The 25,022-nt window shown below is 36.3% G+C and overlaps 1 protein-coding gene across 5 annotated transcripts in view; it reads right to left on the minus strand.

Annotated features, from left to right (window-relative positions):
- Nucleotides 1–4,685: 4,685 nt before the first annotated feature.
- ZBTB25 (zinc finger and BTB domain containing 25) overlaps nt 4,686–25,022 on the minus strand; it is a 48,250-nt gene continuing 27,913 nt past the window's right edge. For 2 of the 5 annotated variants that reach the window (XM_021004703.2, XM_021004707.2), the window contains exons 2-4: nt 17,748–17,927; nt 17,497–17,553; nt 4,686–9,905 (exon numbers count right to left, since the gene is read on the minus strand). In XM_021004703.2, the coding sequence (XP_020860362.1) occupies nt 8,768–9,905; nt 17,497–17,553; nt 17,748–17,920 (1,368 nt within the window). In that variant the 5' untranslated portion in view covers nt 17,921–17,927 and the 3' untranslated portion in view covers nt 4,686–8,767. Of the gene's footprint in view, nt 9,906–17,496; nt 17,554–17,747; nt 21,264–25,022 lie in introns of those variants that run through there. The other 3 variants (XM_021004709.2, XM_078151524.1, XM_078151525.1) reach the window with 3 other exon arrangements.

Here is a 25,022-nt window from a genome sequence, read left to right on the forward strand (position 1 = left end):
CCAGAGGACAAAGTCTGAGGCTGGTAACTGCACAGACCTCCCTCACTTAAATCCAAGTCACCTGCAAGTCATGGCATCACCTTCCTGATGTCATGGTTTTCTTCAAGGAAAAAAAACCACCAGGTGTCAGAAACTGTGCTAAGCACTTTAAAAACACCACTTCATTTGATGTTTCCAACAACCCTATGAGTCAGGTGCTATTAAGACCCCCATTTTACAGTTGAGGAGACTTGCTCTGTATTGGAAGCTTGAACCTGATCAGGTCTTCCTGACTCTAGTTCCAGCGCTGTATCAATTCAATAAAATGAGGGGAGAGGCTGGCATGGGGTGGGTATGTGTGTGTGTGTGTGTGTGTGTGTGTGTGTGTGTGTGTGTGTCTGTGTGTGTGTAGAAAAATAGGCAAAAGAGAGCGTGGACCCTCAAGGAGCTTACTGCCATCTACCTGCCACAAGGAAGGGTCTACCCTGGACAAATTTATTTTTCTTGCAAGGTAGAAAAATTATGAAGTGTGTAGGAAGGAACAGAGAACATGAATATGGAGTGTGTATTTCATTTTTATAAGCAAATAATAAAGAGAATTAGGATCAGCCATTGGGACTAATAGTCCAAATGAAAGGTCAGCAGAATACAAAGGATGGTTTTTAATCTACATACCTTTAAAATTTTTATTGATATTCATAGCAGCCCAACATAAAAGAGCACATCATGCAATTTAACCAAACCACTCTGAATACTTAATGTTACAGGTAATTATAATCAAACATCCATAAGCCCACTTTTCCTCCCTGACTTCAATTCAGACATCCCTTTACTGAGGCCTCTCCAGAAACTACCCACACTTTCACTTATTGCAAAAGTTTCCCAGCCATTGTGAAAAAACATATTTTTGAAAGGATGGGCTTAATGGTGTATGCCCTACTACCACACACCTCTCCGTTGTTTACTGAGTTTGGTATCTTTTTCCAGACTGAAATTTAATCTCATTTCTTATTAAAATCTCAGATCACAAAAAGAGTTCCTCTTCAAAATACGAAAGAAAGTTATGTTCCAGTCTCTGACCCTGGGCTTTGTGATCCCGGACAAATCACTTAACCTCTCCAGGCTTCAAAGAACAGGCAGATTGTAAACTTTTAAAAACTACCAAAATTATCTCACTGCTTATCCATCTCTAAATAAATGTTTCTAAATTAGCACAGTTCAAATGTCCAGAGAACACTTCAAAGCAGATCTGGCAGTAAGACAAAGGGGACAAAAATTCCAAAGCTCAAGGCTGTGCTTTCATGGGAATCACTTGATTTCCACAATAACTGAGAATGCAAATTGCTTGCTTTGTCATTTAAGCCAGTCGTTATCTGATCTACCTCTCCAGGCTTATTACACATTACTGCCCTTCATACCACAGTCCAGCCAAAGTGGCCTTCTTGCCAGTCCCACATACCTTAAACCCGCCACTACCTCTAAGAATCCCTAACTTCCTTCAAAGCTCAGCTCAAAAACCATGCCCAGAATGCTCCCCTTCCTCTCCTCCAACTACTATTGCCCTGACTTTAAGTTCCAACTAAAATTCCATCTTTTTTTTTAATATAAATTTATTTTTAGTTTTCAACATTCCCTTCCACAAGTTTTTGAGCTCCAAATTTTCACCCCGTCTCCTCCCTCCCCCACCCCAAGATGGCATGCATTCTGAATATCCCTTCCCCTCCTCTGTCCTCTCTTCCATCTCTCTCCCCTTCTCTTATTTTCCTGTAGGGCAGGACAGACTTCTGTTCCCCATTTCCTATATTTATAAAATTCCATCTTTTACTGGACGCTTCTCCCAACCTCTAATTCCAGTGCCTTCCCTCTATTAATGACTTCCTACTGATCTTGCATGTAGCTTGCTTTGTATATATTTGTTTGCAGGTTCTCTCCCCCATTAGATTGTAAGCTCTTTGAGGGCAGGGACTGTCTTCGCCTCCTTTGTATCGTCAGCACTTAAGCACGGTGCCTAGCTTGTAGTAAGCCCTTAACACAGTTATTCCTTCCACATCAAGGGGATGGGGGGGGCAGCGCCCACACAATCTGGAATTCATGTAAACTCTTTTAAAACTCCCTACATACCAGAGAAGTCTCAATTTTTTTTCTTTTTCTTTTATGGGGTGTTTACAGTACGTTATTGTAAAATTTGGGTTAAGTATTTGGTCATAGGCTCTGTGTCGTCTGCAGCCTCCACAAAACTCCCATTTAATTTCTTATGCCGACTCACGACATATCAAAAGCACGATGGGGAAAGTCGCACTGTGGAAGGATAACTGTAAATGTCTGACTGACTGACTGATTAAATGACATCCCTCTAAGAAGCATTTCCTCATCACTACTAATGCCTTCCCTGTAATCCCCAATAACACAAACCCACACAAATTACTTTGTATTGTTTTGGACAGAATCTGACATTTCATTGATACGGGGAACTCCTGGGAAGGAACCCCCTCTATCAAGGCAGATCAGCATTTGCTCCACAACTAAAACACTAAGTGACTGTCACCCAGACAGTACGTGTTAAGAGGTGGAACCTGAAGCCACATCTTCCTCATGCACAAGCCAGTTCTCCGCCCACTACCACCATACTGCTTCTCACCGTGGATTTTCTTCTACGTGTACATGTTGCTTCCTGGACAGAGCGTTAACTCCTTTAAGCTAGGGATCAAATTCGTTTTCTGCCATTGTATCTCTAGAGCTTGATACAATGCCTGGCACACCACAGGTACATAATGCTTGTGGACTGATATTCATTATGAAGCTTACATTTCAAGCTTTAGGAACATTACTGTTTGGGCGTAGAGAGAGGACAGAGGATGGAAGAGAATGGCCAAGGTAGGTTACTTTTTTGTTATTGGAGGCAATCAAGGTTAAGTGATTTGCCCAGGGTCACACAGCTAGTCTGAGGCTGGATTAGAACTCAGGTCACCCTGACATCAAGTCCAATGCTCTCTACCCACTCCACCACCCAGCTGCCTAACACAGAATGTTATCCAACACAAAAGAATACTTACCAAAAGGTTATGATGCCAAGCTTTAGTAGACACTGCTGTAAACTAAAAATTAATTCTTTAAGCAGAGCCAAGGAAAAGGTTTTTAGTTTTGCTTTAAGTAAACATGATCCCACATGATAAAATAAATTTAAAATACATAAACTCTTGGTTTTTCTTCCTTAACCTTGGTCTAAAGCAGTTTGCTAAACACACTTGTATTTGGCTTCAACATTAATGACGTATATTTCTTAATATTTACCTTCTCCATTTCATCTGGTTTATTAACTAACACAGGCAAACCCTGTTTTATTTGCACTTCACTTTACTGTGCTTTGCAGATACTGAGTTTTTTTACAAATTGAAAGACTACATCAAGGCAATCCTACATCAAGCCAGTCTATGGGAGCCATTTTGCAACAGTATGTGTTCACATCATGTCTCTCTGTCATATTTTGATAACTCTCACAATATTTCAAACTTTTTCATTATTATTAAATCCGTCATGATGATCTTCAATCAGTGATCTTTGATGTTCCTACTGTAATTGTTTTGGTGTGCCAAGAACCATGCCCATATAAGAAAGCAAATTTAATCAATCAATGTTGTGTGTATTCTGACTATTCTCTGACCAGCCACTCCCCCAATCTCTCTCTCTCTCTCCTGAGACACAACAATACTGAAGAACGTTACATAACCTTAGTTGATAAAGTAGGGGCAGGTTTGATTCCAATTGATTCCAATTTTGAAAAAAGTTCTACCGTGGGTAAAATGCTATCAAACAGCATCACATGCCACAGAGAAATCTTTCATGAAAGAAGGAAGAGTAAATCAATGCTGCAAACTTCATTGTTGTCTTATCTTAATTGCCACAGCCACCCCAATCTTCGGCAATCACCACCCTGATCCATCAGCAGCCATCAACACTAAGGCAAGACCCCCCCTCCCCCCCCAAGCAAAAAAATTATGTGTTGCTGAAAGGCTCACATGATGGTTAGCATTCTTAGCAATAAAGCATTTTTTAATTAAGGTACATACTTTGTTTAGACATAATACTATTGCATACTTCAAAGACTACAGTATAGTATAAACATAACTTTTATATGTACTAGGAAACAAAAAAACTCGTGTGACTCACTTTATCGCAATATTCAGAACCTGCAATATCTCTAAGGTATAACTGTATTACTAAATTTATTTTACAATCTCAAATTAACATCAGCTGAGTGACTGGGGGAAAGCAACCAAGGATAGTAGAAAAGAGCTATTCTGAGAATAAAAAACTGATCTCATATAACTTCATGTGGGTCATAAAGAATATGAGATATTCTCTTTAAAAACCACAACCCTGTCAGTATTGGGATTACAAGTATTTATCAAGTCACATGAAAGATGGGGGCTACCTGTGAGAGGCCAAAAACTTTGGTTTCGGAGCTGATATATAAACAGTGTCAATGAGTAAAGGCAAACAGATCACCTGCCCATTTTTTTCACTTCTGTATGTTGAGATATACTTAAATAAAAAAAAATAAAAATAAATAAATACATTTTTAAAATACGATAAATTTAAAAAATAAATAAAAATAAAATAAATAAAAAACAATTAATGACTTATCACAATCCATCTGTTTCCCGAAAATGTTTCACAAATCGATTGTTTTTGAAAACAAGCACAAATAGTCTTTTAAATTGTCAAATTTATTTTTTCTTGATAAAATACATGAAAATGCAATTGCTTTATTCCAATTAAAAGATGACAGTTTTATTTTTTAAAGGAACAGGTATTCTAAACATTTTAAATTCATTATAAATTGAGCTGCATAACTTTGTCATGCAATAATACAGTGTATTTATTATTGGTATTGGTCTGCTCTATTTTCTGTGCATTACCTGTCCCTTGAAAGCTCTCTTATGGGGGCTTTATTTTTTTTAAACTATGCAAGTTTTGCAATCCAAGTATTTTTTAAAATGCTTCCAGTTGATATTTTATCTACCTGACAAAACAGTAGGCACACAACAGAGACAAGTCAGTAACAGGGAAAAAATGTAGCAGGATGAGCATCAGCCTAGGTGTGCAAGGTGTGTCATAGACACATACCGAGTTAAAGCACAATGGATTGGCTCCTCCAAGCCTGGAAAACTCACGGGCTTGGCTTTTCTGGTACTTAAAAGATTCCATCTTGGGAGAGGTGGGCTGGGGGAAAAGGTAGATAATCTCACCACAATTTCCCCTGAAAGTCCAATATATCACAGAGTAATCACGGATTCTGGCATGAAGAATTTTAAAGTCAATGGTCATAAGAAAATACTATACAGCTACATTTACAGTTTAAAACATACAAAGACGCAAAGTCTAAACTAGGTGGGGTTTTTTTGTACTCTTCACACAGTATTTTAATCTAATTTACTACCAAAAATGACACTCAGTCTTCACTTTCAAGATTAAAAACTTGCCTAAGCAAAAAGGCTTTTTAAAAATGAAACTGTCCCATCCCAAGACTATTATTTATTTCCTTTAACCTTGAGGTCTTGCGTCCAATAGCATGGATGAAAAAGGACATGAACTGATATGTTTCATTATCCTCTTTTTCCTTTTCTGTTTGTATTATCTAGAAACAAAGGGCTTTCCCCTCATTGTTCAATGTGTTTTCGTAGGGTACAAAGCTGAAATTAGCTGGTTTTTAGTAATGCTAGAGCATATGTTTAAAGTTCACATTCATATAATATCATATCCTAAGTCTCAGATATTAGGCATTAACTCATCACCTGATGCCTCCTAAGATGAAGGTTTTCACAGGCTAGAGAATTTCCATGTTTCTAAAGGCCTGAAATACTGAAGCTCCATGTTTAGCTAAAGAATAGAGGAAAGCAACAGCAAAAGTCTCCTTGCATGTGGGATTAGCAATACTGAGCACTCTGACAGTTTCACACATTAATTCTCACAACACCTGTGAAGTAGGCATTTCTCTGATACTTTTTAAGGACAGGAAAACAGAAGATCAAAGCAAGAAATAACAATCTGGACAATTATAAATCAGAAAGTTCTCAGTCTCCTTGTAAGGCAGACGAAATTAACTTTCTCTGGACACTGACAAAATCCATAACAACAATCAGACACTGTCTACCTGATTTTTTTTTAAAATACTGTTACATCATAACCAACATCTTTAAAAAGTACAGCATTTTCTGGAATCTGCTTGGGTCCACAGCTGTCACATTTGAGCTAGCAGATGGTAAATGCAAGACAAGGAACCCACTATATTTAAGGTCTGGAAAGTGACAGGGGAGATTTCTAAAGATGATTCATAAGGGACATCTGTGTATTGTATTTGTTAAATAATGTGATAATGCTTATTAAACAAGAGTGGCAGAATGGACAGTCAGAAAGCCTCGGAGTTAGGCAGATCCAGGTTCAAGCTCGGACTTTATTGTCTGTGACCACAGACAACCCTCAAAGGCTCTAAGTAAGTCATAGACAAATTACTGATCTGAATTCAGTGGAGTTTCTTACACCAATGAATTATAGGCCAAAAAACCCAGCTTATACAGCACTATGTATTTTGAAGAACTCCAAATTCATTACTGAACAGATTCACACTGCATCCCTATGAAGTGGGTTGATATTGCACCCCTATGTGGAAGAAGACAAAATGAAGTCCCAAATTATTTCACTGATTTTTTTAAACATCTTTCTTTGCCAGTCTTTGTGTCTATTATAATAACACCAGACTTAGAACATTGTGTGAAGCACACAGAAGGTGCTTTAACAAAAGTGTGCTAAACAAATGAATGAATGCGAATATGTATGTATGTATGTATGAATAAATGAACAAATGAAGGTTGGGTTCAGTCCCCACACCACCACCACTTGACCTCTGGGATTCAGGTTTTGGGGTTTTTTCTGTAAAATGGAGTTAGTAGTGCTTTTCCACTTCCTAAAACAGAGAGATAGCATGAGGATTAAGGAAAGACCATACATATAGACTTATTTTGCATTTCAGCCAACCAATACTTTTCTTAAAATCATCCAAACAAATCAGAATGAACTTCTTTAAATCAATGTTCTTCAATCTGAGATTTCTTGGGGGCAAGGGTAGGATGTCTGGCAGCCCTCTCCCTATATTCTCATTCTTCCTTCCCCTGGCTCTACACCTAACAACACATGAGACAGATATACCTAATGCCCACTGTTTAACTCTCTACTTCCTATTCAGTGACCTTTATCAATGATAGGGGAAAGAATTAAAGAAATAAAGTGAAAAACAGGAAAATTACATTCTTAAAGGGAAGCATAATTACATTTTAATTTAAAGTATTATTTTAAAATAAATTATGAATATACTTGTAGCCAAATGCAGCCAGTTGTGGCTTGAGGCCTAACTGGAATGAAAGAATAAAGTTCAAGATTAATTTACTTTGTTTAATATCCCAAAGAGCAATCCTACCACAACTCTCCAACAAGAAACACTTGAATGTGATTCCCTATGTATTAACCTGGAACCTAGAAAGTTCAGTGAACTCTTGCCTTCTTTTAATTAGTGTTTGGAAAAAGTTTATTCCCTTCAACTTAAATGCTCTCCCTGAAAAAATCATCTGTGTCAATACTAGCTGGAATAGTTTTCTCAAGTGACTTCTTACTGAAAGGAAGACAAATGTCATGGTACATTCAGGAAACAACACTATTCAGTAAATAAGCTTAAACAAATCTATTATTTTTAATATTTCAGTTTTAATCACAAGTCACTACCAAGAACCTTCAGTTGTTTTGGAATTCTGGGCGTTTTAACATATTTTAAAAATAGAAAAAATAAGTTAACTAGACTCTATCCTTCAGCATTCTAATAACTGAAGTCCATGAGCCTAGTCAAAGTAACAAAATGAATCATCCCCCTCTAACGATGTTAGTTTTGTCTTAGTCTTGGGAAGAGCAATATTAGAAATGGGAATCACATTAAACTTACAAGTGGGAAGGTTTTAGACATGGTCCTGGAATACTGAATTTAATTCCTTCATGTTGGGATAGTTGGCTAAAATAAACAGTGAACTGAAAAACTATTTTTAAAAAATTAATATTATCTTTGTTGTGTGGGTGACTATTTTGAGACGAAGGGAAGATGGTTCACATTTGTTATGCTTTAATATTTATAATTCATATCATTATTTTAGGATTGGGAGCTTTAAAAAGTAATTTTAAAACCATCATCATAGCTAATGAAGGTTATGCTTCAGTAACCAACTCTAATATTTTTATATTTAGCAGGTTTATTTAACAATTACTTATTTTCTACATAATGAAAACATTATGGAATATTCTTCATAGAGTTGTGATTTATGTGAGATATTAACCAAGTGAGATTCTGGAATACCCTTTCATAACATAATTGATCTACTTCAAATTCCATAGGACAACTTCAAAAATTCTACATTCTGGAATAATTTAAATGAACAACTATAAACAAATTCCTGAATTCCGTCTGGCTATTTTAGCTGATTTCTAAAGAAGTATCTAGTTAATTAATGGAAAGTTTGCCTTTAAATTAGTCACTTCATTGTTGTACTGTTATCAAGGGCAATGTGATTTCAAATTAATCTTACCACTTTGGAAATCAAATCTTCTGGCTTTTAAAATCTTGGATGACTGGGTGAACAGTCTAGTAATACTAAAAAGGGGCTGAGGGATTGGAATTGCAAATAAAAACTATTATATAATTTTCCCCTTCATTTTCAAAACCAATAATGCTGTTTTAAGGGAAAACTAGCTACTCTACGAGGATAGTGTCTACATTTTCTTGTGTGAGAGCAGACTCTAAAGTACATGATGAATCTAAGTGTTCTTGAGACAGGCTAGAAATTTTCAGAGGGCCCTCAGACCAGCTGTTACAATATGACTGAAATCTCTGGGCCACTGTATTACCAAAGCCTCGACACCGGTTATATTTATAAGGTTTACCTTTATGTGTGTACATGTGTTCCAGCAACTGGCTTTTCCGGAGAAACTTATGACCACAGATAGTACAGTGGATTTTTCTTTTCCTTGAGAAAGAAAAGTTGCAGTTTAACTCCACAGGTTCTGTGTCTTTGGAGATCAGGGACAGCTGACTGATCTGTAGTGGTTCGATGGTGCCCCGGCTTGGGTGGTCAGGCTGCTGCTCATTTTCTTTGACAAGGAAGGTGTTGAGCCGATGGCACTCGCTGAGAGCCTCGCTGCTTTCACCGATTGGATGCACCTCCCCGAGGTCATTGCTCTCCAAGATGGAGGCTGGGACACCAAAAGGAAGAGACCCAGACACGTGAGTGTGGAGGTGCTCTCGTAAGTTACTACGGGAATCAAAGCGTTCCCCACAGTAATGGCACAAGTGAATTTTGATGCCACTTTCAGTGAAAGTCGGGCCTGTTATCTCTGAAGAAGGTGAGGGGTGGCTCTGAGAGACAACAGACTCAGGGTCGCACCGTTCTTGCTTGATTGACACTGGTGGCTTCTGGAGCTCCTCCATTGACTGGGAAGAAGCATGCGATATCTGCTGGTCTGGAGTGCCATCATCTAGACCAATAGCAAGAGAGAGTTGTAACTGTGGGTGGTCCCCTTGGGCAACGCTTCTGTTTCCATTGCTGTTGGAAGGGTTTTCTTTCATCTCCAGCCCTTCCTTGGCTGTGGTTTTTTGTGTGGTTGAGATCTGAATCCCATACAAATTTGAAGACTGCACAGTCTCTGGAGAAAATACTTGGTTCATTTCTGTAGCAATGTGAGAAAGGTAATCTGCATGAAGAAATCGAATCCCTTCTTCCAAACGGCCATGATCCACAGTTTGCTTTGGCCCTTTCCCAGTGTACATAATGTGCAACAAATAGCTGAATATATCAGGTTGGATGTCAGTTGGTTGTATTTTTATGCATTCACTGTTTAAAAGAAAAAAAATTACATTAAATTTGTCAAAGTAGACAACTTAGTTCTACCCCATGTTTAACACAGTTACTTTCATAAAGTGACATAATGTTAAACTAAAGGTACTTCTTTACAATCAAACCAGACTTGGGGATCTCACTAGATACAGTAACCTGAATTTATACTTATCACTTTCAGGTTTCACTGGCAATTCTTCATTTATTTGGTGTCACTGTCATGTTTTTGGTTCTAAATACTCAAAATTGAAGGTGAGGTATACAGATGGAAAATGGAAAATTTTAATAATTACTATACTAAACTTGTTTCTGTCTCTAAATTATTTACCTGTGATGACATTTATACATACACACACACACACACACATGTTTGGTCAGACTTGTGATTGCACTGGTAAAGGTTATTTCTAGGGAAGAAACTCTCTTTACCAATACAGATCCAGAAATTACTCTGCAACTATAGTCTATTGGGTACCTGACAGGTTAATAGGGTCACATAGCCAGTACCAATCAAAGGTTTAGATCCAGGTTTCCTGACTCTAGAGGTTAACCCTCTATCCCTTACCTATACCAACACCTCACTAACATATAAGGTAAACTATTTATTGAACAAATAAATGTATACAGTTGCAATAACTTATAAAAAGGAATTTCAAAACCCCCACAAAACACCTAATCTTTGTAGGTGAACTTAGTATTCAAGTAATAGGAGATACCTAAACACTGAGGGGAGCTGTCCATTCCCATCCCCAAATGAAATGTTACCAGTAAAGGAAAGGACTGTTGCTGGCCAAGGTATGATGCCAGCAGTGGACCTATTTTGGGTCTTTGTGAGTTCCCTATTTACTTCTTGAGTTGATTTTCCTAAAGTAGGTGTTTATCTGCACTGTCTATCAGCATGCTCTCATGCTCCTGGGGTCCTGGTCTCTGCAAGACCCACTGCCACTCCAACTCATGGAGCCCCATTCTGGCTTTGGCCCGCACCCCTCAACATGGTCTGCTGGGAGTAGTTTTAATGCCAGTTGTAAGAGTTCCTTTATTCAATGGACCTACTGATTTTTTTTGATGTGGGTACTCCCTTAATTAGTACAGCTTATGATCCATTCACACCTGCTCCTATAAGAATCTATATCTTCCCATAAATCAGGCCTGCCCAACATACAACCCACGAAAATGGCCCATGGGTGGTATGTTGTGCAAGCCTGCCACAAATCCTCCAAAGAAGATCTATCGACCCAATATAGTGAAAGCCCTTCTCTTTTTAATGTTTTGTAGGTTCTAGTTACAGAGTCAAGCTATCCCTGTTATTATGTGACTGGCCCATCTTTGTTTCTGATGGCCAATGTACATTCCCAGGATAATATCTTTAATACCACTTAATTCTACTAACTAAGATTTGCTACTTACAAAATAAAAGTCACCATATTTCAAGAATGTTAAAAACTCTCAAGGATTTTTTAAAATGGGATAGCTTTGAAAGCCATTAGTTAATCCCTCTCTCTCTCTCTCTCTCTCTCTCTCTCTCTCTCTCTCTCTCTCTCTCTCTCTCTCTCTCTCTCTCTCTCTCTCTCTCTCTCTCCATATATATACACTATAACGTCATAAATATATATATATATATATATACACACATACACACACATATAAAATATATATGTTTTTCTGTTCTAATATAAGCTGTTAATGCTTAAAGCTACCCTAAGACTTTTGAAACACCCTGGATATGGCAAAGTTCATTTCATTTGGTGTTTGAGTTCAGAATAAAACTAATTTAATTCTTTTTTAATTTTTTTTAAATTTTATTAATTTATTTTGATTTATCAACAATCACTTCCATATGCTTTTGAGTTGAAAATTTTTCTCCCCCTTTCTCCCCCCCACCCTCCCCAAGACGGCGCACAATCTGATATAGGCTTTACATTTACATTCCTATTAAACCTATTTTCACATTAGTGAAGTTGTAAGTAAAAATTAAAACCAACAGGAGGAACCATCAGAAAGATGAAACAAAACTCAACAGAAGGTAAAAATAAAAAATAATTTTAAAATTAATTTATTTTTATTTATCAACAATCACTTGCATATGCTTTTGAGTTGAAAATTTTTCTCCCCCTCCCTCTCCACCCCCTCCCCAAGATGGCACACAATCTGATATAGGCTATATACATTTACATTCCTATTAAACATATTTTCACATTAGTGAAGTTGTAAGTAAAAATTAAAACCAACAGGAGGAACCATCAGAAAGAGGAAACAAAACTCAATAGAAGGAAAAAAATAGCAAATAGTATGCTTCAATTTGCATTCAAACTCCATAGTTCATGCTTCGGATGTGGATAGCATTTTCCATCATGAGGACTTTGGAAATATCTTAGATCTTTGTATTGCTGGGAAGGGTTAAGTTTATCAATATTAGTCATCACATAATGTGGCTGTTATTGTGTACAACGTTCTCTTGGTTCTGCTCACTTCACTCAGCATCAGACCATATAAATCTTTCCAGGTTTTTCTGAAGTCAGCCTGTTCATCATTTCTTATAGCACAATAGTATTCCATTACATTCATATACCATAACTTGCTCAGTCATTCCCCAATTGATGGGCATCCCCTCAATTTCCAATTCTTTGCCACCACAGAAAGAGCTGCTATAAATATTTTTGTACATGTGGATCCTTTTCCCATTTGTATGATCTCTTTGGGATACAGCCCTAGAAGTGCTATTGCTGGGTCAAAGGGTATGCACATTTTTATAGCCCTTTGGGCATAGTTCCAAATTGCTCTCCAAAATGGTTGGATCATTTCACAACTCCACCAACAATGCATTAGTGTTCCTGTTTTCCCACATCTTCTCCAACATTCATCATTTTCCTGTTTTGTCATCTTGGCCAATCTGATAGGTGTGCTGTGGTACCTCAGATTTGTTTTGATTTGCACTTCTCTAATCAATAGTGATTTACAGCATTTTTTCATATGACTACAGATGGCTTTAATTTCTTCATCTGAGAACTGTCTGTTCATATCCTTTGACCATTTACCAATTGGGGAATGGCTTGTATTCTTATAAATTTGATTTAATTCTCCATATATTTTAGAAATGAGGCCCTTATCAGAGAGACCTGTTGTAAAAATTCTTTCCCAGTTTTCTACCATCCTTCTAATCTTAGTTGCATTGGTTTTGTTTGTGCAAAAACTTTTCAACTTAATGTAATTAAAGTTATCCATTTTACTTTTCATAATGTTCTCTATCTCCTGTTTGGTCATGAATTTTTCTGTTCTCCATAAATCTGATAGGTAAACTATTCCTTACTCTCCCAGTCTGCTTACAGTATCAGCCTTTATATCTATATCATGAACCCATTTTCACTTTATTTTGGAATATGGTGTGAGATTTTGATCTATGCCTAGTTTCTGCCATACTCTTTTCTAGTTTTCCCAGCAGTTTTTTTCAAAGAGTGGCTTCTTCTCCCAGAAGCTGGGGTCTTTGGGTTTATCAAATAATAGATTACTATAGTCATTGACTACTGTATCTTACATACTTAACCTATTCCACTGATCTACCATACTAAGCAGTTTTGATGATTGCTGCTTTATAGTACAATTTAAGATCTGGAATGGCTAGGCCACCTTCCCCTGCATTTCTTTTCACTAGTTCCCTTGATATTCTAGACCTTTTGTTCTTCCAAATGAATCTTGTTATTATTTTTTCTAACTCTATAAAATAATTTTTGGTAGTTTGACTGGTATGGCACTGAATAAGTAAATTAGCTTAGGTAGAATTGTCATTTTTATTATATTAGCCTGGCCTACCCATGAGCAACTGATGTTTTTCCAATTATTTAGATCTGATTTTATTTGTGTGAAAAGTGTTTTGTAATTGTGTTCACAGAGTTCCTGGGTTTGTTTTGGGAGGTAGACTTCTACATATTTTATAATGTCTACAGTAAGTTTAAATGGAATTTCTCTTTTTATCTCTTGCTGTTGGGCTTTGTTGGTAATATATAGATATACCAATGATTTATATGGGTTTATTTTATTTATAGCCTGCAACTTCACTAAAGTTCTTTATTATTTCAAGTAGTTTTTCACTTGATTCTCTAGGACTCTCTATAAATATATCATCATATGATCTGCAAAGAGTGATAGCTTTTTCTTCTTTGCCTATTCTAACACCTTCGATTTCTTTTTCTTCTATTATTGCTAAAGCTAACATTTCCAGTACGATACTGAACAGCCGTAGTGATAACTGACATCCTTGTTTCACTCCCAATCTTACTGGAAAAGCTTCTAGCTTGTCCCCATTACATATGATGCTTGCCTTTTTAATGAGGGTGGGTGGGGTGGGAGGAAGGGAGAAAATTTGGAACCCAAAGTTTTAAAAACACCCGTTTAAAAAAAATGTTTTACATGCAACTGGGAAATAAGAAATACAGGAAATGAGGTATAGAAATCTATCCTGTCCTACAGGAAAATGGAAGGGGAAGGGGTTAAGAGAAGGCGGGGAGAGATAGAAGGGAGGGCAGACTGGGGGAAGGGGTATTCAGAATGCATGCCATCTTGGGGTGGGGGAGGGGCAAAATGGGGTGAAAATTTGGAATTCAAAATCTTGTGGAAGTAAACGTTGAAAACTAAAAATAAATACATTTATATTAAAAAACAAAGAATTTGGTAAAACTCCTTCTTCACCTATTTCCCAAATAGTCTATATAGTATTGGAATTAATTGTTCTTTAAATGTTTGATAGAATTTGCTTGTGAATCCATCTGGCCCTGGAGATTTTTTCCTAGGGAGTTCATCAATGGCTTGTTCAATTTCTTTTTCTGAGATGGGGTTATTTAAGTCTTTTACTTCTTCTTCTGTTAATCTGGGCAATTTATATTTTTATAAATATGTATCTATTTCACTAAGATAGTCAAATTTGTTGGCATACAGTTGGGCAAAATAATTCCTAATTATTGTTTTAATTTCCTCTTCCTTGGCGATGGAGTCACCCTTTTCATTCTTGATATTAGTAATGTGGCTTTCTTCTTTCTTTTTTTAAATTAAATTAACCAAAGGTTTATCTATTTTATTGTTTTTTTCATAAAACCAGTTCTTAGTTTTATTTATTATTAGTTCAACAGTTTTCTTAATTTCAATTTTATTAATTTTTCCTTTGGCTTTCAATATTTCTAATTTAGTGTTTAATTGAGGATCTTTAATTTGTTCTTTTTCTAGTTTTTTTACTTGTATGCCCAATTCATTGATCTCCTCTTTTTCTATTTTATTTATATAAGCATTTACAGATATAGAACTTCCCCTAAGAACTGCTTTCGCTGCATCCCGTAAGTTTTGGTATGTTGTCTCATTATTGTCATTCTCTTGAATGAAGTTATTGATTGTTTCTATGATTTGGTGTTTGACCCAATCATTTTTTAGGATTAGATTATTTAGTTTCCAATTATTTTTTAGTCTATCTTTCCATGGCCCTTTATTACATATAATTTTTATTGTATCATTATCTGAAAAGGATGAATTTAATATTTCTGCCTTTCTGCATTGGATTGTGAGGTTTTTATGCCCTAGTATGTGGTCAAATTTTGTGTATGTGCCATGTACCACCAAGAAAAAAGTTTATTCCTTTCTATCCCCATTCATTTTCTCCAGAGGTCTATTATATCTAACTTTTCTAATATTTTATTCACCTCCTTAACTTCTTTCTTCTTTATTTTGTGGTTAGATTTATCTAGTTCAGAGAGGGGGAGGTTGACGTTGCCCACTAGTATAGTTTTGCTCTCTGTTTCTTCCTGTAACTCCCTGAATTTCTCCTCTAAGAATTTCTCCTCTCTCTCTCTCTCTCTCTCTCTCTCTCTCTCTCTCTCTCTCTCTCTCTCTCTCTCTCCCTCGTGTGTGGTGTGTGTGTGTGTGTGTGCGTGTGTGTGTGTGTGTGTGTGTGTGTGTATGTGTGGATACAAACACATATGCGCTATATGAGAAACAATAAAGTCATAAATATATACATATGCATACATATATAAAACATATATCTTTTTCTGTTCTAATATAAGCTATTAATGCTTAAAGCCACCCTAAGACTTTTGAAACACACTGGATATGAAAAAGTTCATTTTATTTGGTGTTTGAGTTCAGAATAAAATCACATTTCTTTTTAAAAAAGAGAAAAAAGAAGGAGGACTTTTATGGACTATAATCAATGCCAGATTTGTTGTGTTGTGTTGTTTTTTTGGGGGTTTTTCGGTAAAGGATCAATCATCAAAGGTACATTTGATATCCAATCTGATAAAGTTTGATTTCATGATGAAGAATTAAAAAAAAAAACCTCATGGAAATAAAAATCTCTAGTAGGAGGCTGATCTAAAAGTCTTACTTCTAAAGTGAAAAAGGTATTCTACGCTAGACACCGATAAAACCAGCTAATAATAAGGATTTAGCGTACAAGGAGAAGGAAGAGCACCAGATTTAAACTCTGATAATCTGACTTCAAATCCTGGCTCTGCCACTTACCATCTGTGTGATGTTGAGCAAGTCACTTCCCCTTCTGTGCCTCTATGAGGGAGTTAGATTAGATGACCCCTCTGTCCCTTCTAGTCTAAATCTATGAGCACATGGTTTTATCACCTAGAAACTGATACTGGGAAATTAATTCTCCATTTCACACAGGGTTTCTTTACTTTACTCTTTAAAATAACCCAGGCTACTGCCAAACTGGGATAAATTTAAATTGATAGTTAAATGATTTATCCAGGGTCACATAGCTAGTGTGTGTCAGAGGCTTGGATCTAGACTTTCAACACTGGATTTTACAAGAACTCTCCTCCTTCCTCCACCTTTCAATGTATCTTAAAATCAAATCATATCCTTTTGAGGAATGTGTGTAGATGTATATATGTTTCTCCGTGTATATATACAATTGTTGTTGTTGTTCAGTCATTTCAGTTGTGTCTGACTTCACAATCCCATCTGGGTTTTTCTTGGCAAAGATACTACAGTGGTTTTGCCCATGTTCACACAAGCTAGTATCTGAGGCCGTATTTGAACTCAGGTCTTCCTGACTTCAGGCCCAGCACTACCCAGCTGTGTGTATATCTGTATGAAAAACTTTGACTCTGAAGCAAAACTTAGTTGCAATCATAGAGAATTACTGCTCTATGAGTTATCTGCTTTCTGTATTTCTTTAGGAGTCATTTTTCACATTTTATTGGTGAGAGAGTTAATATATACCTACTACCTAAAAGAAATGTTGGAAGAAGAAGAGATAGCATATATGAAGGACTTTAAGCTCCTTTTCAAAGCTTTCATCTGAATACAAGGCGTTACCATAAGTTTTATAACGGAACCATATTATATAACATAATTAACTATGTAGTAGAACTCAAAAGACATGTCTATGTTAGACTCAACTGGGGAATGAAGGAATCAAATTTTAGTTACTGATATAACAAAAAGATGATTCTTTAAAAAGATGATAATATAATTTTACTAAGTAAGGCAGTCCCACATCAAGGTTCACATTATAAGATACACCATTATCGTAGAATTCAACGATTTCTAGTATTAAAAAGTGTTCTGATTTGCAAGAATACATCCTTACCTGCAGAATAGGTATGGGTGATACACACTTTCCTCCTCTTGGTAGAGAGGTAGTAGACTAAAAGTAGAAAATATGGCACAGACTATCAGATGCATTTGCTGTGACGGCTTATTGTCCTTAATTTTTCCTTTGCTATAAGGGAAGGTGCTATGGGGGTACAGGGCTTAAAGGAAGTGACAGTTGTGTTTTAAAAAAAACAACAACAAAAAATATCAATGAATAAATAAATATATAAATACTTGTATCCTTACCTAGTCTGGTGAATAAATATCATTTTGAAATAGTTAGAAAAAGCGGCAAGCACGGCTCGATGAGCTTTGAAGTAAACATCTCCAATGGCAACTGTGCAATCACAGAGAAAACCAAATTCCCTCTGCATATTCAGCTGCTGCAGGAGGACAAGGCTATGGCTAGCAGTGTCCATGGTGGCTCTAGGAGAGAGAAAGGAGGACATACAGATGTACGCTTAACAAAGTCAGCTGTATTTTAACCCAACTCTGTTTATTTCCCCTGCAGAGATTCCAAAGAACACAGCATAATTTAATTGTAAATTAAATTGTAAAATTGTAAATCTTCAAAACTGCTCAATACTGGTAAGTGTGCCACAACTGGGTAATTTTTTCCAGTACAAACTATTTAAAAATATTGATGTTGACATGAAATTCAAGCTGCCTTAATTAAAATTACATTTTCAAAAAAGAGAGAGGTCCAAAATGTCAGTCTTTTTATTGTCCCTTTGCCACTTACCTCTTCTTCTCACCCAAAAAAAAAACCCTTTTCCTATCTCATTTCACCCCCATCATCTCATGAAAACACATTTATTAAACACTAAACTTCACATGGCACTGTGGAAAACTGCATAATTAGTGCTATAAGACCAGACTGATCCCTGCTCTTTAAGAAGCTCAAGCCAACATGTGGTGACTGTTTCCATTTAATTAAAACAATACCTATTCCATTTAAAGTAAATTAAAGATTCATTAATTTAATAAACATTTATTAAGCATCTGCTATGTACCAAGCAGATTTTAAAAAACAAAACATTTTCCTTCCCTCAAGGAGCTTACATTATATTTCGGAGGGGGAAGGAAAATGCACATAACTTGAAAAGGTAAAAAAGAAAAAAATATATATATTGTATGTATATACATACACACATTATATAAATTTATACATATGATTCAAAATAATTTCTGAGGGAACAGGTTACTAGTAACCAGAAGATTCAAGATAGGCTTCCTGTAGGAGGTTGGTGGGGGTATATTTTCTGGCATGACGAATATAGCCAGTGCAAAGGAATGCAGAAAGGAATGTAGAAAGGAAAGGAAATGTAGTAAATGGAGAACAGCAAGAAGGCTGGTCTGGCAGAAACACACAGCATCACGGACAGCAATGTGTAATATACTTCGAAAAGTAAGCTAAAGACACACAGTGAATAGCTACATAATGCCAATGAGACTTCCAGGTCATACAATCAACAAGATTAGACATTTTCACCATCTTCTCTCCTCAGTAACTCTCCAAAAAACAAAACAAAACAAAAGAGGAATCATATACTAGAGGCAGAACAATTACAGCTGAATTCACGGGAGAAGAAAGTAAGATGACCACTAGAGAACTCTTAATCCTTAAGGCAATTTTAGCAGTGCTTCCTCACCAGCTGCCACACTATGACAAGGGCACACAAAGCCAGCCATGGGATTGGGCTTTAGAATTTACAGAGGGATTCTTCTCTTACTGAATAGATTCTGCCAGGAAGCAGACATTAACTTTTGCCCAACTACATGGGAGAAGGCTGAGGAAGTTTTGCATTCCAGCTTTGAAAGTATTCTGACCATCAAAGGAGAGGAGTCAGAAAGTGAGTGAAAGGAAAATATAAGGAAAAAAGCCTAAAGCCACCAAAAATTTCAAGAAGAAGAAAATTCCATTAGAAATCAGGAAAACAAGCAGACACATCAACAAGGACAATACTAAAATTAGAAAGAAACATTCATACTAAAACCTCAAAAAGATTACAAACTTCTCAAAGAAATATTATAAGACGAAAGAAACTGAATTAATACCTGATAAAAGACAGCCCCTTGAAATCCCAAGGGAGTATGGAACCACAAGAAGATGTTCCAGAATGGTTCAAAAGATGAATGGAAACCATAAGTTAGAAAGGAATAAATGTCAGAATTTATGGCCTATGCTTAAGGAATAATTAGCAGAACAGAAAAACTGAATCTCTCCCAAGAAGTAAAAGAGAGAACAATAGATACGGAATACAAACATAATGAGATAAAGGACAATCATGAGGAAGAGAAGCAAAAAGCAATAATGCTAAAACCAAATGTGATTTCTATATGAGCAAAAGATATTGATTTCCAAAGACAAGATGCATAGAAACAACCTAAGGATTATAGGTCTCCTAAAAGAACATCGCAAAATAGGGGGGGAAAAAAACCACAATACAAAAAATAGTGCAAGAAAACTACCCAGAACTTCTGAATGCAAAAAAAAAAAAGCATCAAACGATTCACTGATCATTTCAAAAGAATCTATTGATCACCTCCAGAAAAAACCTTATGTTTCAAACTCTAAGACACAACCCTCTGATTAAGCTTAACAATTCCAATGACAAACAACATATTCTGCAAGTAGCTGGGCAAAAGACTTGCAAATGTAAAGGAAATTCAAATAACACTATTCCACATTCTACATTCACTGGAAACTACAAGAATATATTCCAAGAAGTAAAAGAACTCAAGATGCGACTCAAAATAACACAGCCCATGCGAATCTGAAGCTAATCATCAGTGGAAAATGTGTGAACATTTATTTGACTTGCAAACACTCTAAACAACAGAAACATAAGAGGTAAATCAATACAACGCCAAAGAAAGACTAAGCACTGAATGAACAAGAGTGACCCGCTGGTTTAAAAAAAATAAACAGCAAGACTTTTAAGAGGTTTTCTTAAGTATATAGGAGGATAAAGATGAAATCAGAATTTAAAGAGAGAGAAGTAACGATAGAGAAGCAGGCCTGAAACACCAAAGGCTAAATAAAGCCCCCTAAGCCTTCCCTCTTGGTGAATCAATATACACTCTGTGGGACTAAATCCCAGAATGGCAAGGCACATAAATGAAGAAAGAAGAGATCGAGGAGAGAGGAGAATATGTGACATACACTAATCAAGTCTATGACCACAAAAGGAGTTCTAACTCTTGGAGTGTCTGAACAAGAAGGGTGAAGGCGAGTAAGAGAAGCATCAAAGGGAAAGCTATTAGTGGGGGAATGAAAAGGACAGATATCTCAATCCAGTGGAGAAAGGAGGCCTACTGAAGAGCACTATAATGACAGATGGAAATCAACAATGGGTTTAATCTGAAAGAGTATCGCATCTCCATGGACAACATTCTTCCTCAGAAAAGAGGGAATTAACCAGGATCAAGAAGGGTAGAAGGACACTGACTACCTGGCAAATGGGAAGGACAATAATGGAAAGGGAAAGAGGTAAAATGATAGTGCAAGATTGAAGACACTGTAATCTCTACTATGGGGCAATGCTTCTGTCCTCATCACCTCTCTCACACACTGATACTTCTAAGAGTGATGCACAACATAAAAAGAGATGATGAGAGCAAGAACTATCTACAAAGACATTAACAGAAACTGGTGAGAAGAGGAAACTCAAACCTGGTACTTCAAAAGCTTTAATTCCACAAGAAGATTAAGGAATAAATAAATGTATAGATTGTAAACCAAAGAATAAAGGTTCAGAATAAATATAAAGAGAAAATAATTAATGAAAAGAGCAAGGCATACAAATCCTTCTTAGAAAAAGGTTCAGAAAAACTAATAAACAAAATAAGTTGAAGGGGAGGAGATTCTGAAATGACCATGTAATTGAAAGGGAAAAAAAAGGGGAAGAATTGAATAACTAAATAAAAGAAAAAGAAATCAGTAAATAAAACACTTAAACTATAGAAAGGTTGTAAAACAGGAAGGAAGGGGTGGGGAGGAATGGGAGAAAAGACAGTCTATGGAAACAGAGTTGCATCAAAGTAGATTAGTCAAAAATAATCTCCAAAATCACATGGCTATCTCAATAGATTTCAGAAAAGCCTTCACAAAATACAACATTCATGTTAAAAACAACCCCTCCCACAAAAAAAACTGACAAAGTGCAGGTACAGTAAAAGCTTTTTTTTTAATTATGATTTTTTTTTAAAAGTATCTAAAACCAAAAGAAAGCATTACATGCAATGGGGATACATTAGAAGCATTCCCAATAAGTAGAGGAGAAAAGAATGGCCCCTTTTCCTGCTATCATTTGATATAGTTTCTAGTAATGCTAGCAACAGTAATAAGATAAAAGAACAAAACTAAAGATATTAAGATAAGCAAAGAGGAGACAAAACTCTTTATTTACTACTAACATAACTGTTTACTTAGAAAATCCTAGAAAAGTCAGCACAGGAACTGAATCAATTAATAATTTTAGCAAAGTTGCAGAAAATCATGAAAACCAACAGCACTTCTACATACTAATAACAAAATCAAAGAGGAAAGGAAATCCCATTCAAAAGAACTACAAAGTATATAAAATATTTTAGAGTCAGTTTACCAAAGCACAAAATTCTTGTTGAAGAAATTAAAAGGCAACTTAAAATAGCTGTAAGGATATTCAATGCTCATGGCCGGGGTATATCAATATAATAAAAATGATACTGGTACACAGTACTACTATAGATATAATGACATATCAACCAAAATACTAAAGGGATACTTAACAATACTAGATGTAATAAAATTCTCCAAAATATCCAAAAATCCTCCAAATAAAATTTGGAGGAAACTATCTAGAACAGTTAACTGTGTTAAACTGTGGGTTGTGACCCCATGTGGGATTGCAACCCACAGGTTAAGCAGCACTGAAGGGGTCGCAAGTGAAAAAAGTTTAAGAAGCCCTGATCTAGAACATGAAGGAAAATAGTGAAAAAAATGTAGGAATAAAGGAGGAACACCACTTCAATACTCAAACTATGTCATAAAGCAGCAATCATCAAAACTATCTCGTATGAAAGTCACAAATAATTTAATTCATAACCCAGTATTTAATAAACCTGAAAATATAAATTACTTAAGAAAGAACTCGCAAAAGTTAATAGCTTTGAGGAAAACCAGAGAGAAGTCTGGAAGAAAGAACAGAACAATAATAGAACATCTTACATAGTAGTTTACAATAAATTCAAAATAGATAGATAATGTGAGTGTTAAAGATCATACCACAAAACCATTAGAAGAGAATTAAATCATATACTTTTCACAGTTCTGGGTTAAGGGTGAATTCTTAATAAGAGAAAAAGGAAAATTATAAAAGATAAAGTAAATCATTCTGATTAGATAAAATTGAAAACTTGCGCAAACAATATTAATAAATTTAGGATAAGAAGGGAAGTAGTTGAATGACAAAAAAAATCTTTGTATTAAATATCTCTTATAAGGGTTTGATAACCAAGATATATGGGCAACTAATAGAAATACGTAAGGCCAAAAGCCATTCCTTAATACACAAATGGTCAAAGGGCAGAAACAGATGGTTTCCCCCAAAAGAACTGCAAACGATGAATAATCAGACTGAAAAATGCTCTAAATTACCAATAATAAGAGAAAAGTAAATCCAAATAACTCTCAGTTTTACCTCACACCGAGGAAAGATGGCAAAAGATGAGAAAAGTCAATGTTTGGAGGATCTGTAGAAAGACAAGCATTGTTGGTGGAGCTCTGAATTGGTACAAACATTCTGAAAAGCAATCTGGAACTATTAATAACCATTAATAAGTGGCAGCTAGGTAGCACGGTAGAGTGCCAGGCCGGGAGTCAGGAAGGCCTTGGGCAAGTCACTTAACCCTATTTGCCTCAGTTTTCTCATCTGGAAAATGAGCTGGAGAAGGAAATGGCAAATCACTCCAGTACATTTGCCAAGAAAACTCCAAATGGAGTCATGGAAGAGTCCAAAATGACTGAACACCCACATCACTAACAATAAAGTGACTAAAATGCCCATTCCCTTTGACCCAGAGACTCCACTGCTAAGCATATACACCAAGGTCACTGACAAAAAAGAAAGGCTTCATGTACAACACAATTTGGACTTTTTACGGTAACAAAGAAGTGGAAACAAAGTGGATTCCCATCAACTGGGGAATGACTAAACAAACTGTGGAATGTGAATGTAACTGAGTATTGTGCTGTAAGAAATGATGAATAGGATGGACACAGAGAAGCATGGAATAACTTACATAAGCTGATAAAAAGTAAAATAAACAGAGCCAGAAAAACAATGTACAAAATGACTACAACAAGGAGCATGGAAAGAACAACCACCAGGAAACAATCAAAACTGAGTGTTGTTAAAGTTAAAGGACTTAGCTTGGACCCAAGGAAGAGAAGTGAGGTGATACCTCCCCTCACTCCTCTGCAGAGATGGGGGTTCTGCAGGTTAAATATTGCATATAATGTCAGGGTTTTTTTTTTCAGTATGCTGATAAACTTTGCTGAATGTTTCTCTTTTATTAAAAAAAAAATTTGTAGGGGCAGCAAGGTGGTGCAGTGGATAGAGTTCTGGCCTTGGAGTCAGGAAGATCTCGGTTCAAATGTGACCTCAGACACTTGACACTTACTAGCTGTGTGACCCTGGGCAAGTCACTTAACCCCAACTGCCTCACCCAAAACAAAAACAAAAACAAAACAAAAACAAAAAAAAATTTTTTTCTTATAAAGGATGGTCGGGGGGGGGATAAGGTGATACAGGGTGAAATCTAGATAATATAAAAACAAGCCAAATAAATAAAAATACATTATTCTTTAAAAGATAAAGAGGCCCCATCACTACCATCTGCCTGGTGAAGAGATTACCAAGGGGGTACAAGGGCCCTCTTCAGGTTTTCCCTCCCTATCATCACCCTAACCTCTCAAGAAACCATCAAGAACCATCTTCTATCCAGGAACAGGACCATGCAGACCCCGCAAAAGCTTTTCTTCTTCCACTGGCCTTGATGCACATCGCCAGCACCTAAGCACAATACCCCCTAGCTTTTATCCCACAGTGCCACCCCATAAAGACTACAAAATACTTCATGTCATGCTTCTGGAGGAGACAACAATGTGAAAGTCTATAGAAGAGCTGAGCTTCTCCTATACTCCAGAAGATAAAATCTTTTTAGGAAAGTAAATTATCTTTAGAAGAATCTAAAAAGAATCCAAAAGAGAATAATAAAAAAGAGGTTAAATGCTTCCATCCAATCCAGAACTTCACAAAAAGATGACCAGAAGCTAGCAGTGGCTAAAAGAGGTGAGTGGGATTTGGACCACTTAGTCAAATAAAAACTCAGAGGTGTCTCCAGGTAGAAAACAGGTTTTATTCTACCAAGTCTGGCGCGAGAGTTGGGCGTCACCTACCCAGGGCAGACTGGAGTAGGGAGGCTCAGCACAAACAGCAGCAAGCACTTACATAGTCCTAGGCAAACCATTCCAAA

Source organism: Phascolarctos cinereus, unplaced genomic scaffold (assembly GCF_003287225.1).
Source record: "Phascolarctos cinereus isolate Bilbo 61053 unplaced genomic scaffold, phaCin_HiC Scaffold_3;HRSCAF=262, whole genome shotgun sequence".
Lineage (NCBI taxonomy): Eukaryota > Metazoa > Chordata > Mammalia > Diprotodontia > Phascolarctidae > Phascolarctos > Phascolarctos cinereus.